This window comes from Hippopotamus amphibius, chromosome 5 (genome assembly GCF_030028045.1).
Source record: "Hippopotamus amphibius kiboko isolate mHipAmp2 chromosome 5, mHipAmp2.hap2, whole genome shotgun sequence".
Taxonomy (NCBI): Eukaryota; Metazoa; Chordata; class Mammalia; order Artiodactyla; family Hippopotamidae; genus Hippopotamus; species Hippopotamus amphibius.
The window spans coordinates 138945367-138962694 of record NC_080190.1 but is presented as its reverse complement, the minus strand read 5'-3'; the positions used below and the strand labels follow the sequence as shown (position 1 = coordinate 138962694).

The 17328-nt window shown below is 40.1% G+C and overlaps 1 protein-coding gene across 6 annotated transcripts in view; it reads right to left on the bottom strand.

Moving 5' to 3' along the window:
• Positions 1-17328, bottom strand: part of GRHL2 (grainyhead like transcription factor 2) — a 175059-nt gene that overhangs the window by 111695 nt on the left and 46036 nt on the right. For 5 of the 6 annotated variants that reach the window (XM_057736476.1, XM_057736481.1, XM_057736477.1 and 2 more), the window contains 2 exons: positions 11344-11539; positions 1670-1737 (listed from right to left, as the gene is read on the bottom strand). In XM_057736476.1, coding sequence (XP_057592459.1) covers positions 1670-1737; positions 11344-11539 — 264 coding nt within the window. Of the gene's footprint in view, positions 1-1669; positions 1738-11343; positions 11540-12644; positions 12943-17328 lie in introns of those variants that run through there. The other variant, XM_057736478.1, reaches the window with a different exon arrangement.

Here is a 17328-nt window from a genome sequence, read left to right as displayed (position 1 = left end):
CTTTTAAAAAGTCATGTCACTGAGATTACTTTTCAAAGAGGCAACTTCAGTATGCAAACATTTGTAATGATATCATGTCAGCACTTAATTCATGAGTACGTTGCAGACAAAATGATATCCTTCCAAATCACATTCAACCAGAAGTCTACTAAGTCATAATTAGTCTATACAAGGTGGTTTGTCTATACCTCACTGCCAGTTTTTTTTTTAAGGTGCTCCACTGATATCACAAAAATGAGCTTTAAAATATAATGAGCGGCTGTCAGTCTTTAATGTTCTAAAAGATGCTATACCAAAATATGGCCTCGTTTGTCTACTATGATACATACAGAGCACACATCTTAGATTCGTTCCTCTTCCCTCCTCCACCCACCCCCCCTTGCACCCCCCAACCTTTCTGTGATTACTGGTATAGGACTTAGGAGACAGCACTTGCTTAGCTTAATAAATGCTGGTTGGATGGAGGAAAAGTTATAGGACCTGAAGAGTATCAGCTTCTTTCTTCCTGTCATCACTGCTACTAACTAGTGCCCAGGGTCCCACAGCAGCTTGGAGCATCAGAAGATCCCTGTGGAACCACACATCAGATGCAGAAAGACTTGATCTTCTGCTAGGGGTGTGCCTTAGAGGTGATACACAGCACAGGGCCACTGGTTGGTGGGTGGCCCCCACTGCTAGTTATGTGACAAGATCACACTGTCACAAGCATTTCCTATCAAAGCCAGGAAAAATTCTGACCTATGTTTTAGCAGGAGACTTCATTTCACCCGGCTTCATTTTTCCAAGTGGAAAAACCCCCAACAGAAAAGCACTACAGCTTCTCCATCCCTCTGCAGGGGAAGAGATGTATTTGATTGGTGAGTTTGGGAGAAGTAGCTGAGCAAGGTGATTCAGACCCTCGTGGTTTCCTCTATACGTCTGGATCATCTTGGCCAAAGAAAGGGGACACTCCAGTCACTGTGGCCACGCCATAAGTGGCCTGTGCCTTCAGTGAGGCCTGAAGTCCTGCCTGGGACTGGATGAGTAGCCATATCTAAGTCAGCACTGAAATGTTACAAATTGCTGGTTCAAGATCATATTCTCCAATTAGCTTTATCAGAAATAAAATTGATTTATTTTTCCTTTTAAAATTCAATCCGTTTCTTGTTTTTCAACCGGTTCTTAATTCAGGATTAAAGGAAAGGAGTATCACCTATGCTCTCCTAATATCTTTCTTGCCCCTGCACCCTGACAGTGTCCTCTGCCACCTATGGCCCCCTACCAGCTTCTCCCTGGACTGAGATCAGCCTGGCCTCCTTCCTCTCCCCCTTATCAAAAGCCATCTTCAAATGTCTCATCGCAGTTATACAGCCATCGGATTGACGGAAAAGTTCACACCAGCAGTGAGCTATCTTGCCGGAATATCACCTCTAACTCTTGGGATTTGCAGCCTCCTTGGAAGACAGTGATGACCCTCTGCAAAATTGCAAAACCAAAACATGCAGTTTGCTCTCCCGACTGAGAGATCCAGTTTTGGTCGGGACTCCAAAAGACAGGTAGCGGACATTAAGCCTCTTGACTTCCATATCCTCTCAAAAACAAAAGCTATAGTTTAATACTATTGTTTTCAAAAAGCATAGAAAACGAGTTATTTGGAGAGTCCACCATATTCCCATATGTATTATCATACCTTTTATCCTGGTCTTCTTGGCTGTCACTTGCTTTGCTTACAGACAGCAGCCTCTTGTCTCGAGGAACCTGAAAACATCACCAGCCATCAGTCAGACTTGCACAGATGCAACTGTGACCTTGTGCAGAGCTTGACAGCAGCAGGAGCAAAGAAAATGAAATGGAACATTCTCTGGAGAAAGGTGGCAAATTTGCAGTGGCCAGGAGATGGTTAAAGGTGAGTAGCCTAAGCGGCAACGACAGCGGACCAGACACCAAAGGGTCATGATCAATGTAGGGCCACAGCAATCCTGATTCTGCGGTGCCCTGCTGACCCAGGAAACTCTCGCTGCAACTGAGCACCTCCTGAGCCCTCCCCACTCTAGTTGGGAGTGGATGAGGGGAAAGGGCATCTGTGCCCTGGAGCAAACCGAAAACACCTTGGAGCCACAAAAGGTATGCCATTAGGGAACAGGGACTGACCCTCCACTCTGATGAGGGACTCCAGGTGCTGACATGCAGCGGGGGGAAACAGCGTAGGGGCTGCACTATCCAGTGGGAGAGCAACATCTGATACCCGGGCCAGCTTTACCCACACTCCCTATACAGCTCATGGACAGGCCCCTACCCTTCTTCTTCTAATGCACTTTTATTATGGACGTCACAACCACAATGCCAACACATCACCTGAAAGATTATTGGAAAAGTGCTCCTTGAGAGAAGGGACATCCCTACAAGCAATGTTTCTGACCATCATTTATCTGATCACCCTACTGCATTAAGGACTGCTTACTTGTCTCTGCCATAGTTCTCAAACACACGAAGAGTGGGTTTAGATTTGTTCAGCCAGTTGGATGTTTTGTTTTGTTCAGTTTAGTTTTGTTTTGTTTTTTGTTTTGTTTTTTCCCTAAATATCCAAATCTTCCTTCTAGCCAGACACCTTTGCACTGAAAATGCAGCCTTCACTATTTTGACATAAAAGAGCATTTATGAGAAGCATCTCTCTTCTGGATTCCTCTAGCAATCCTCATGGTTTCCACTCACCTGAATATGTATGCAAGCCCAACCAGCTGGGCAACTGAGGCAACACAGCAGGGTGGCTAAGAGGTCAGATCTAGACCTGATTGTCTGGGTTCAAATCTCATCTCTACAGCTAACTCTGCCTCACTTTCCTCAGCTACAAAATAGGCATAATGGTAGTCCTATAACTCACAGGGTCTTTAGTAAAATTAAATGAGTTAATTTTTTTAAAGGTACTTAGAGTATCTGGGAATTTATAAGCATTTGTTAAATAAAAATAAAGTAAATCAATTGTAAGTCCTTTACTCACATGTCAATGTTGAGGGTCTACAATATAGCAGGCATTACTAAGTGCTAGACAGAAATGAAATGAATAAAATAAATCTCCTATCATCTACTGAAGATGACAGATAAACATAAAACTTTAATATCCACCATACCCATGTTCATAGCAGCATTATTCACAATAGCCAAAAGGGGGAAATGACCCAAATGTCCATCTACAATGAATGGATAAACAAAATGTGTTATATACATACACTGGAATATTACTCAGCCTTAAAGATGAAATTCTGACACCTGCTATAATATGGATGAGCCTTGAAAACATTACACTAAAACCCATGTGACTCAAATCCATATCCACTTCCCTGTGGATGCCTGCCTCCTGGGTCAGCTTTGTTCAGACCCCCACATCTCCTGCCTGGGCTGCTGCATCAGCCTAACTGGTCTCTCCTCTCCTTCACTTAGTCCCTGCAAATCCATTCTGGATCCATTAAGAAGATCCAGACTGATCTTTACATTTGACCCCACTATGTTCTTACTTAAAACTCTTCAATGTTTCCCTTTGTTGTCAGGAACACGGCCTCCAAAAAGTCTCCTGCCTCAACTTGGGCGGCCCCCATCACTGCTGTGCATACAGCCACACTCATCTCTGACCATGCAATGCTCCCTCTTGTAGCAGAGCCATCACACAAAGTCCTCTCTGCCTGGAACATACCCCAGTCCCCTGCCCCACCCTATCCATGACTTCTCTAGGCTAACTCATGAGCACATTTGAGGACCATCCAAATGTCCATATCCGAGATTGTAGTCTAATCTCTGTGAGTGTCCACCTTGTGCAGGATTCTGTCCCAAGTGCCTGGAATGTCGCAGGCCCTCACTAAAAAGGGATGGAATTGAGCTGTTCGTAGTGAGGTGGATGGACCTAGAGTCTGTCATACAGAGTGAAGTAAGTCAGAAAGAGAAAGACAAATACCGTATGCTAACACATACTTACAGAATCTAGAAAAATGATACTGATGAACCTAGTGGCAGTAGGAATGGAGATGCAGATGCAGAGAACGAACTTGAGGACACCAGAGGGAGGGGAAGCTGGGACATAGTGAGAGAGTAGCATTGACATATGTACACTGCCAAGTGTAAAATAGATGGCTAGTGTGAGGCTAATATGGAGCACAGGGAGATCAGCTTGATGCTTTGTGAAGACTTGGAGGGGTGGGATAGGGAGATTAGAAAGGGGCCTCGGGAGGGAGGGAATATGGGGATATATGTATACATGTGGCTCTTTCACTTTGTTGTATGGTGGAGACTGACACAATAGTGTAAAGCAATTATATTCCAATAAAGATTAAAAAAAAAAGAATGACAATCAATCAAAATGGCCTGCAAAAAGAAGAACCAAAGAAATAGAAGAAACAGGGATTCTGCACAATAAAAAGTATTAGCAACTCCCAAAGACTCCTTGGAATGAATGTTAGCATTGCCAAGATGCACTGATGCCAGCCCTGAGCAACCTGCTCAGTCTTTACAGTATTGGGCACAAGGTGACAAAGGCAAACCTTCGGTTTGCTCCCATCTGGGACACTCTGAACCATGCTTACCTTTGGCTTCCCAAAGACTGTCCTTCTTAGAGAAACTTAGAGACCTCTGAACTCAGGCCCATTTCTTGAGTCTAGACCCATAATACTGTCTGTTAGACTTCCCTACCGGGACCTCCTACAAGCACATCAAACTCAACATACAGTTATCCTTTTCCCCAAAGCCCTTCTTCTGGACTCCGCCTAGGTTAATCTGAGAATTAGCTTAGATACAGTGATCGTAGTTATAGGGTTCTCCCACCAAATCTTACACACACACAAACACACACACTCACACACACACACACACCAACACAATCTGTTGTCAGCTTTTATTCAAACACTCAGTGATTTCCTGAAATACTGCTTTGTGTCCATGCAGTGTGGCTGACTAAATGGAGTGGCTGACTTAGGAAGAACTTCTCCAATGCTGACCCAGGGAACATCTACCAACATGTCTTACTTTAGGGCTTCATTGTTTCTTATCTGGACTATTGCAATGGACTGTTCACTGGATTCTCTGCTCATAACCTACTTCCCTGCTGCTGCTGTTGCTGTAATATGTATAAATCATTTCTCCAATCTACCAGGCCTATGTTCAGTAATGGAGAAAATGATGCCAAATAATACGACAGAAAAATCGCAGGAAACTTCACTTTCTTCTTTAAGCTTCCCTGCATTTTCTAAAATGTATGTGTATAAGCTGAAAATTAAAAGTTGATTTCTTTTAAAAATTTCAACAGCTTATGCATATTTATTAAATCATTTATTCACTCATTCACCTAGGAAAAAGCAAGGCCATGCAACTAGCCCTGCACTCCCTTTTGGGAGAATAAAGCCCAGCCTACTAGCCTGGCCTCTTCTAGAGAGTGTCACTGCCTTCCTGACCAACCTTGACTGCCCATCCCTCTCACTCACCCTTTCCACAGTTCAGCAAGGCTGATCGCTTGGATTCCATTGACTGCAATCTGTAGTTTAATACCCCATGTTTTCTCATCTCCTGTTCTCTTTGCCTGAAATGCTCTCTCTTCATATATTTACCTGAAAAACTCTCCTCTGCTTCCCAGTAGAATAGGCATTGCTTCCTCTGGAAATCCTGAGATCTCTAGGAGCTGTCATATTCTCCTCACTGTTCCTGCAGCACACCACTGTGACAGCATTTTCCATCTTGCATTGTGGTTATAGGTTTATAGGACTGTGTCTATCCTGGACTGTGACCTCTCTGAGGTCTTAAACTGGGTCCCATCTGCCTTTGGATATTCAACCCATCCCCATAATATCCATCACCATTGCTGGAAGGTCACAGTGAATTAGTATTTGTTGGATGGATGGATGGATGGATGGATGGATGGATGGATGGATGGATGAAGAAATAGATGGCCAAAGGGATGGACAAACAAACAAACCAACATATTGGTTTCCAGTAGTACCAGGTCAACAGAACAGATAGGAACCAACTGGCCAGGGAAGCATACTTTCACTAGAGCTAGCATCAGATGATTATGAACCACCAGCTTCTTCAAGGGAAAAATAAAGTAAGCTCAAGTAAATCAAATCACATAAAAATAACTAAAGAAATCTGTCACATTTTTCTGGCATGCCTGAAATTAATCAAAAGTTCACAATTGACTTTGGAGCTGCTATTGGTAAGTAATTTAAACTGAATAGAGAATTGGGCTAGTATTTGAGTCCTTAAATTATGACACATTCTAGCAATTTGGTCATTTTCATAGTAGATACCATCTAAGCTTCAAATGCATATTGAAAACTCTGAACCCATTTTCAAATGGATTCCAAAAAGGCATTTTTTAATCATGAACAGTGTTACGGACTGAATTGTATGCTAAAACCCCAATCCCCAATGTGACTATATTTGAAGACAGGGTCTTTAAGGAGGTAGTTATGGTTAAATGAGTTTCTAAGGGTGGGGCCTTAATCCAACAGGGCTAATGCCTTTCTAAGAAGAGGAAGGAGTGTGTGTGTACAGAGGAAGCGCCATGTGAGGACACAGCAAGAAAGCAGCCATCTTCAAGACAGGAAGGAAGAGGCCTCACCAGAAACCAACCTGTCAGCAACTTGAACTTGGACTTCCAGCCTTCAGGACTGTATGAAAATAAATTTCTGTTGTTTAATCCCCCCAGTCTGTGACATTCTGTCATGGCACCCCAAGAAGACTAACACAGAAGGTGTAATGAAATAGATATTGGGAACGTACAGGATTGCCCTGTGACCTTAGTAAATCCCACTAGGTTGCCTGAACTGTAAAATGTAAAACCTGATGGGATTCACTGCAGTGATTCTATGGTGACAGTTTTAAAATATAGGTGGAAAGACTTTGAAATGGGTAAAGTATTATACCAAGATACACCCTTGCAGTTTCCAAGGACAGGGACCACCATTTCTTGAGTGTCTGCTGTGTGTCACACACATGCCTCTCTCTACTGTTCCCTGAGGGACAATGTACTCCAACCTTAGGACTGAGGGGAAAATGGTGTATTTTACAAAAATAATCAATTATCACTTCGAAAGAGGTGTAAAAAGTCTATATAAGTGACAATGTGGCAGCAATTATTACAATAATTGGACTTCCCAAAGTTTATACTCAAAAAATAGAATGTTTTTTTCTCTATTAACGTTGCTCTTTACTACAGAAAGGTCTATCCTCAAAGTAGATTGAACTTTGTTATAACTTTAATACCAGCATATATAAACTGTGAACAAGAGAGGGCTGACTAAGGCTTGAAAAATGAGCATGTGGATACAGAGTTACTAGAAAAGAGACTAATTCTTTAATGTTTAAAGGTTCAAGCAAAAATACAGTTAAGCTTGTGGGAAATAAATGAGTCCTATAACTCTGCTACCCCACACTGTCTTCAAAAATATTTTATTCAAATATTTTATATCCTAAATTATACTCTGGTTTCTTTTTAGATCATATAAATCTTTTGCTTTTTAAATATTTTATATCCTAAATTAATAAATTAATCCTGGAAAACATTGATTCAACAATAAGAGTTATAGACTTGGCTACAAATTGAGGCTTGGGGTTGTTTTTTTTTTTTTTTTTGGTGAGGGGGATTGGTGATGACTTTATTTTTAAACTTGAGGTATAGTTGATGTACAATGTTATATAAGTTTCAGGTGTTCAACATAGTGATTCCCAATTTTTAAAAGTTATACTCCATTTATAGTTATTATACAATATTGGCTATATGCCCTGCAGTGCACAACATATTTTGTAGTCTATTTATTTTATACATAAAAGGTGTACCTTTCCCATCCCCTATCCTTATCTTGCCCCTCTCCCCTTTCCTCTCCGCACGGGTAACCACTGATTTGTTCTCTACATCTTTAAGTCTGTTTCTGTTTTGTTATATTCACTAGTTTGTTTTTATTTTTTAGATTCCACATGTAAGTGACATCATACAGTGTTTATTTTTCTCTACCCGACATTTCACTTAGCATAATACTCTCCAAGTCAATCCATGTTGTTGCAAATGACAAAATTTCATTCTTTTTTATAGCTGAGTAGTAGTCCATTGTATTTTTTTTAAATTTATTTATTTTTAGCTGTGTTGGGTCTTTGTTGCTGCACTCAGGCTTTCTCTAGTTGCAGGGAGCAGGGGCTACTCTTTGTTGCAGTGCACAGGCTTCTCATTGCGGTGGCTTCTCTTGTTGCAGAGCACAGCCCCTAGAGCATGAGGTCTTCAGTAGCTGTGACACATGGGCTCAGTAGTTGTGGCTCATGGGCTCCAGAGCTTAGGCTCAGTAGTTGTGGCGCACAGGCTTAGTTGCTCCGCAGCATGTGGATTCTTCCCAGCCCAGGGCTTGAACTGTGTCCCCGGCATTGGCAAGCGGATTCGTAACCACTGTGCCACCAGGAAAGTCCCTCCATTGTATTTATATACCTCATTTTCGATATCCATTTATCAGTTGATGGACACTTGGGTTGCTTCTATATCTTGGCTATTGTAAATAGTGCTGCTATGAACATTGGGATGCACGTATCTTTTCAAATTAGTGTTTTTGTTTTTTTCAGATATATACCCATATGACAATCTCTGTGTCATATGGAAATTCTATTTTTAGTTTTTTGAGAAACTGCTATACTCTTTTCTACTTTAGATGCATCAATTTACATTCCCATCAACAGCATACAGGGTTCTCTTCTCTCCACATCCTCAAATTGAGTTTTATGTAAACTCTATACTCTGCATTTCAAAATATTTATGGAAAGCAATATTTCAACTTTCCTCTAATATTAAAAATGTGCAAGAGGAGAGGTTATCCAGGTACCATATTTATTAATACTTTATTCTCTGAATCTATGGGAAATAAAATACATTGCTTTCCTAAATTACTAATGATTTTTTTTAAAGTATGTTTCTCTTTTTCATTAATACAGAAGAATTGCCATCTAATACAGATATCTGAAATTATGTACATTTCACAGTAATGGAATAAAATTTATTTTTAAAAAATAACAATATATTTCTTCAAAATGTATCAATGTATTTCTTCAAAGTGTTATAAAAGTACTAACTAATGTATTTGTTTAGCATAGTTATAAAAGTTACCAAAAAATGTAATGACCCAAGTGATTAAATCATGGTCACTTTAATATGTTACTAGATTTTAAAGACTGATAAAGGTGTCAATTTTTAATGATTTTTTTATAATAAAGGAAAATTGCTTTGTGATTTCTTTCTAGGGATGAGACCATTTCTGAACATTACATGTTAACACAAAAGTCCAATATAGCTGAACCCTCAAGAAATAGACTATAACATGAAGCAGTCTAACATAAGTTCTATGCTTCTGTACCAGCCTTAATACAGTCTGAAAATTTTCACTCCAAAACATTTAGAATTCATCCTTGTGTTTTTCAAATGAGGTCCTCAGTCAAAAAGGATTAAAATATATGAAACAACCACAAACAAAGAAAAGAAGAAAGGAAAGCCTGCCAAGAAACCATCTTTGTTTTTTAGGCTCATTTTTTTTTCAGGCACTTCCTGTTCATTATAGAAAACTGCCCTGCTTAGATGAAATGGGTTAACCCTAAATAGGTTAGACCCTAAAATATCCTTTCATCTGGACCCCAATTCCCGAAGTTAAAGGCCCTTCTTGCTATGTCAGGATCCACGTTGGGAACTGTACACGTTCACAAGAGAGCTGTCAAGATCAGCTAACTCTGGCTTTCTTGGTAAGGGGTAAAAATCAGCCTAGACTGACAAGGGTACCAGTGGAATGCCTTTCCTGTATTTCTCCAGCCCTTTCTAACCATAAAAGATGCATTCATTTGAGTTAATAATATCCTCATTTAAAGTGGCCTGCATGGGCCAACCTATCAGTTACTCATACCTTGTATTTCATCTTAAATAAGCACAACTTGGCTTGGCTTTCATTCCTCTCCCTACGGAGGGAGCCCTCTTGAATGTTCTAATAAGGAAAATGGGAATGAGTAATTTTAGAGGACTCTGGTGAAAGAGTAGGCCTGGGGGCAGTGCCTGAGCTGGTGGTGGCAGGAGAACCTTGGAAAGCACAAAAACTCTGGTTTAGGAGAGACCCAGGAGACAATGCAAGTTGCACAAGTGGAGACTTTGGAGACTTGCGGGAAGGAAACAGGAACCGGGAAGCAGGAAGGAAACAGGAAGCCGAGACTGATGCTTACTAAAAGAAAAATGATTCCTCTTGGGTGATTTTCTCATGATGGAGGGAGAGGGGAAGAGGGGGATTTAGTTCTTATTCTAAAATAAAGAGTTCACTGTGCCCAACCAGCAAAATAAACACGGCCACTGTCACCTTTGTGCCAATCCCAACATAAGCCTACAGTGTTTACAATCAAGTTAGACAATAAATAGTCTCATTCAGTAAATACTTGTTGATTTTTCACACTTCACTGGTTCTAAGGGAGCATGTCATACCAGATATAGTCGTTTACAGCTGAGACAGACCACTGTTATTTGATATCCTGAAATACTCCTATTTTGAAGGTACTCTATGGCAGGTATTTTTGTAATGCAAGTGAATTACATTCATTTTGTTTTAAGGGTTTTTCAAAATAAATATTGAGTATCCATTAAAACAAATGGAGATAGTTGAAACTGTAACAATATTATGTTTTAGGATTGCTGCAAAAATCTATTGCAAAAGCATTCACTGGAGTATTCCTTATAGAAGCCTTGATGTTTCTTACAAAATGGAAAATCTAAAAGCAAGCTAGGGAATTCCCTGGTGGTCTGGTGGTTAGGATTCGGTGATTTCACATCAGCTTTCACTGCCATGGGCCCGGATTCAATCCCTGGTTGGGGAACTAAGATCCCAAAAGCTGCATGGTGCAGCCAAAAAAATAAAATTAAAAAATAAAAGTTAAAAAAATAAAAGGTTCTCATTACTTAATTTAAAAAACAAAATAAAGGCAACCTAAATGCCCCCAAACTGAGCAACGACTAAATTATGGTACAGCCACACCATGTAATGTTCCTTATTCACCAAAAATCATAAAGTAAAAACAGTGGCAAAGAGGCATGGAAGATGATATGAAGGAGAAATTAAATGAAGATAATATATATGCTTCTAAACAGAGGGCAGAGAAATAATTATCCCAAAATGAAAATTCCCTCTGGGTGGGTGGTGAAGTCGTGCTTTATAGATGGAAAAGCAGAGAGGCAATGAGAACGGGAAGAGGCTGAATTCCATAGCGCGTGTGGAAACACCATTCGTTCTCTGGCCTGGGACAAAGAATCTGTCCCCTCTGCCCACCAGAGAGGGGAGGCCCTGGAGGCAGAAAGTGGGGCGGCAGGGCTCCGGGCTCTACCTTGTAGTAGTCGTACAGCAGGCCGAGGGCGGCAGCGCTGTCCTCATCACCATTGATGCTCATCATGGCCTTGGTGGCCGCGGTCAGCGGGTTCTCCAAATACGACTTCCAGGCTTCATCCTCACTGGTGTAGGCTCTTCGGGTATTAAATGGAGGGTCGCTGGGCATGGGCACTAAGGCCACCAGTCGTTTGTTACTGTGAAAGCAAAAGAAACATGCGGTTCATCATCAGAGAAGTGTTCCTTTTCCCACTAAAAATACACACGCTATTTGGCTAATTTGTACTTCCCCAGAATGGAAGAGAAGGGAAGATTAAGACTAAAGTGACTGCAACGTTGCATTGATAAAGCCAGATTTATTTCCTTACTGCCCATGAGAAGTAATAGTCGTCTTTAAAAGGTAGTATAGAAGCAGTGTAAGTTGGTTCCCTTCACACTTGGCTTTTCGTATCCAATCACTTCAGAAGCCAAATCATTTTATTTGATTATTCTTCATTAATGAATATTAAAATGAAACCCTGAGAGGGAACAGGTTTCATTTAACTCTCTGAGTTCTAATATATAAATATGTGTGATACATTAAATGTAATCAACATGTTAATAGTTATTAAAAACTATTTTGTCTAGTTTAATTTACACTATAATTGCCAGCACATTATAGACCAATCCAAGTCCCTTAATTTTAAAAGGCAATAAGGGACTACCCTGGCAGCCCAGTGGTTCGGACTCCATGCTTCCACTGCAGGTGGCACAGGTTCGATTTCTGGTCGGGGAACTAAGATCCCACATGCCTTGTGGCGTGGCCAATAAAAATAAATAAAAAATGTTTTTAAAAAGGCAATAGAAGCTACTTTGCAAACAGAACATATTGCAGATATGCTGCATAACAGGGCTACAAGGCAACAGGAAAGACACAGGCTCTGTATACGAATCCTGCGTTGCAAGGGATCCTACTATATTTAAAGGACATAGAAGCTACATGTTATACAAAATCATCATGGAGAGTGAAGAGAGCACCTAGAGAATCTTCAGTAGAGACAAAAGGGGTTGGAGTCATTTGTCAACCCTAATCAAGCCAAACTCGGGTAAAACAGCCATTGACTATAACAGCAATTTCTTAACGAGGATGCAATAATAAGTTAAATACCCCCAAACCACGACAGTCCTCAGCAGTTCCCCAGCCTTGTTCATTGAAACGAAACCAAAAAGTAACAATGAGACATTGTATTTCAGTAGCAACTAGGTTTACTCATAGTAACATGACACAGACAAGTGACAGGACTGCAAAGGCAGCATGTATACCGATCAGTGGAAATTCAGCCACCAAGAGCCTTCTGATGGTCATTCAGTGAAAGATGTCCTTTTTTGCTGATACTTCTACAGGGCCTTCCAATGGTAGATGGTCTCTCAGTTCACTTTGTGATGGAAAACTGGTGTGAACTCACAGCAAAGACTGTACTGAGGGTCCTTTATATGGAGGCATGGTGCCATGCATTGGTGTAGGGTCAGAAAATGACACTGACACTGGTGACATATATTTGGGGGTGGGGGTAGGAAATCCACATTGAGCAGAGTGGAACTTTAGATGGTCTTCAGCGCCCTGGTTTGAATTCTGCACCAATGACTGGTGGAACTGATTGGGAAGAAAGAGAAAATAATGACCCAACTGTAAATGAATTGGATTAAAAGGCTAAAATCAAGTTTCTGGAAGTGAACATGAAGACCCTGGTGGAAGGCCTTTCTAACCATTAGGCAGTGTGGTGACATGGAGCAGCACAGGCCTTGGAAGTTAGTCTTTGTTCACAGCTTACAGTGGAAGAAAATTGCCTGAGGTTCAGTTTCTTTGTAACTTAAATAAAGACAACAATGCTCACCCTACTTACCTCACAATGAGATTGTAAGAATGGAATAAAAGACCCTGAATAGCCAAAGCAATCTTGAGAAAGAAAAATGGAGCTGGAGGAATCAGGCGTCCTGACTTCAGACTATACTACAAAGCTACAGTAATCAAGACAGTATGGTACTGGCATAAAAACAGAAATATAGATCAATTGAACAGGATAGAAAACCCAGAGATAAACCCATGCACCTATGGGCACCTAATCTATGACAAAGGAGGCAAAAATATACAATGGAGAAAAGACATCTTCAATAAATGGTTCTGAGAAAATGGGACAGTTACATGTAAAAGAATGAAATGAGAAAAAATAAAATAAAAAAACAAAAGAATGAAATTAGAACACTCCCTAACACCATACACAAAAATAAACTCAAAATGGATTAAAGACCCAAATGTAAGACCAGACACTATAAAACAGAGGAAAACACAGGCAGAACACTGTTTGACATAAATCATAGCAACATCTTTTTTGACCCACCTCCTAGAGTAATGAAAATTTAAAAAAAATAAATAAATGGGACTTAAAAGCTTTTGCACAGCAAAGGAAACCATAAATGAGATTAAAAGACAACCTTCAGAATGGGAGAAAATATTTGCAAATAAAGCAACTGACAAAGGATTAATCACCAAAATATACGAGTAGCTCACAGAGCTCAATATCAAAAAAACAAACAACCCAATCAAGACCTAAATAGACATTTCTCCGGAGAAGACATACAGATGATCAACAGGCACGTGAAAAGATGCTCAACATCATTAATTATTAGAAAAATGTAAATCAAAACTATAATGAGGTATCACCTTATGCGGGTCAGAATGGCCATTATCAAAAAATCTACAAACAATAAATGCTAGAGAGGGTGCGGAGGAAAGGGAACCCTCATACACTGTTGGTGGGCATGTAAATTGGTACAGCCACTATGGAAAATGGTATGGAGGTTCCTTAAAAACTAAAAATAGAACTACCATATGACCCAACAATCCCACTACTGAGCATATGCCCAGAAAAAAAACATAATTCAAAGAATGGAATAAAATAGGGGACTTCCCTGGTGGTGCAGTGAATAAGACTCCAAGCTTCCATTGCAGAGGGCCCAGGTTCGATTCCTGGTCAGAGAACTAGATCCCACGTGCATTCCTCAACTAAGAGTTTGCATGGCACAACTAAGGAGCCAGCAAGCCACAACTAAGGAGGCTGCCTGCCACAACTAAGACCCAGTGCAATCAAATAAATAAATATTTTATTTTAAAGAATGGAATAAAATAATGGGGAAAATAGAGTTCTGTAAACTGCACAATGGTATACAATAACAGGTATTACTATCATAGCACAGTTCTATATTCCTGTAAAGTCTGTGGGTATAGCAATTGTGGGTTATAATGCAGAAGTGCTAAAGATAAATATTAATTAAAGGGAGACTTAAGTTGTTCATTTAGCTATTTTCCATAAGTACTGATTGAGAGCCCAATAGGTGCCAGGCATCATGCTATTTATGGAGGATGCAATGGCAAATGACACAGACATTGCCCCATGGCCCACGTAGCTTGCAGTCCAGCAGGGGAAAGAAAGCACCACTGTTATAAGAGCAATGAGTGTGAGAAATGAACAGTGTTGTGAGGACAGTATATGATAGAGGGAACTAATCTAACCAGAGGACCAAGAAGGAAGCAAAGTTTCCACAAAGACCTAAAGGAAAGGCAGGAGTATGCTGGTCAATGTTGAAATGGGCAGAAGTGGGAAACATTTTTTAAGTGAAGAATATATTGGTAATGTAAAATAATGGAATTTTCTGACAAAAGAAGCACATTTGTATTTATTTTGGAGAGTCAACTAAAGAAATTTACATATTTTATATGCAATGAAATATTACTCAGCCATAAAAAAGAATTTATTAATGCTATTTGCAGCAACATGGATGGACATAGAGATTTTCATACCAAGTGAAGTAAGTCAGAAAGAGAACAACAAATAAGATATGATATCACTTATATGCAGAATCTAAAATATGACACAAAGGAACTTATCTACAAAATAGAAACAGACTCGCAGACATAGAGAACAGACTTGTGATTGCCAAGGGCGGGGAGGTAGGGGAGGGAGTGGGAGTTTGGAGTGTAACAGATGCAAACTGGTATATACAGAATGGATAAACAACAAGGTCCTACTGTATAGCACAGGGAACTATATTCAATATCCTGTGATAAACCATAATGGAAAAGAATATAAAAAAGAATGTATATGTATAACTGAGTCACTTGGCTGTACAGCAGAAATTAACACCACAGTGTAAATCAACTATATTTGAATTTTTTAAAAAAAGAAATTTACATATTTTGATTTTATAGTAAAAACAGCATTTCCATGTTGTGGAAATTACTAATCACGGAGCATAGGGTTGGATTTAGAGACAGAATTTTGGTGGACTCCTAAGAGTCTACAAGTGGAAGAAATGAAGTTTCTGGGAGGACCAAGAAGGCAGAGGTGGTGGGCCCACGTGTGACAGTGCCACCACCACCCCTCCCAGTCATTTAGTAGGAGCCACCCTAGGTGCCCGGTCTGCAGCCTTCACTTACAGGGCAAAATAGAGAAATCTGAACCTTAATCATTGTCCATGAGCATCCAGGCATCATGCGTTCTTCCTAAAATGCTCAATCCTAAAGGAAGGAAGAACTTCAGGTTATTTGCAGTGACCTCACCATTGAAAAAGATGGGGATTTTACTCTCTTTCTTATCTAAGGAAAGCTCAGAGGTAGAGGGAGTGTTAATTACAACACTGGCTAATTTCCAAAAGTTTAGCAGGAAGTGCCAGGGTAAAGGATAAAAGCCAACTCTTGATTTACACTAAATAGTGTCCTGATTCACTGGAGAGATTTTTCCTTGAGTCTTCCTTCTTCAGGTCCCTACTCCCTCCTGCTGAGTCTCCTGGATTGCTGATTTCATCTGTTCCCAGCACCAATGTTCACTCATAAATCTAGATTTATCAGGTTTTCCCCTATGATGAAATGGTTTATGAATCCTTACATGATCAACGGAAAAAAATATTCTGGGAAAGCACAATCTTGCGAGCTGCTTCTGTTCACATTTTTGATGGCCAAGGGACTTTTATGCGCTTCCCTTTAACTGCGTAACAACTTTGGATTTTTTTTTCATAGATTATAATCTCTCCAGTACATAGCACTGTTGAATACAGCTTGGTTTAATAAAAACAGAACAATCTCTCTGGTACACTGAGCAAAAAATGTAGACTTGTAAAGAAAGGAAAGTTTCACAGAACAGCTTTTACCAAAGTTTGGAACACTTTCTGAAGCTGAGTTTCATCACTGTTCTTTTGGAATGGCAATTCTAATTCTGCTCTGGGCAGCTTCTTAAATATCCTCTCGGTAGCTTTAGGTATGTAATTTTCTGGGTTGCCTTGCACACAGAACACATCAACTATAAACCTGATCCCTAGTCTTTCTTGGAGGGAAGTTTAAATTAGTTCCTAAGTATTCACAGCAAGGCTAAGGCCCCATTAGATCACACATATTTTTTCTTCCTTTCATTTGTTTCTTTAATCCACTACCTCATTTTGTTGATGTTGGGAGAAAAATTAACAGGTGAGTCATCAACTGAAAGAGGTGGAGCAGTCATGTGACTGAGATCATAACTAACAAGTCAAGAAAGGCTCCAGATCACTCTACCACAGACAACTACCATGCCCTGGGGCACTGATACGAGTTTCACGGAGGGAATGCTTTGCTGGGGAGAAGTGCATGAAACTTAGGACAGAACGCCTTCACCTCCTAAAATATGTGTAGAAATAGTCAACAAATCCAGACATAAATCCATTTCACCTGAGACCACAAAAAACCAGGACAATGAAGTTTTCACTTCAAATGATCGTTTTCAATCTATTTCTCATCATTCTTTTTAAATAGTTCCTAGAAGGGCATTAGTCTTTGTTTGGGGGGAGGCGTGTCTGGGTTTTTTTTGTCTTAATCTAGGGGGAGAATGGTTTGGGAGTTGAATAAACCTCAGTTTCCATCTCAGCTCTGTCAACTACTGAATTTAGATGAGCTACTCTACTTTGAGCTTCTGTTTTTTCC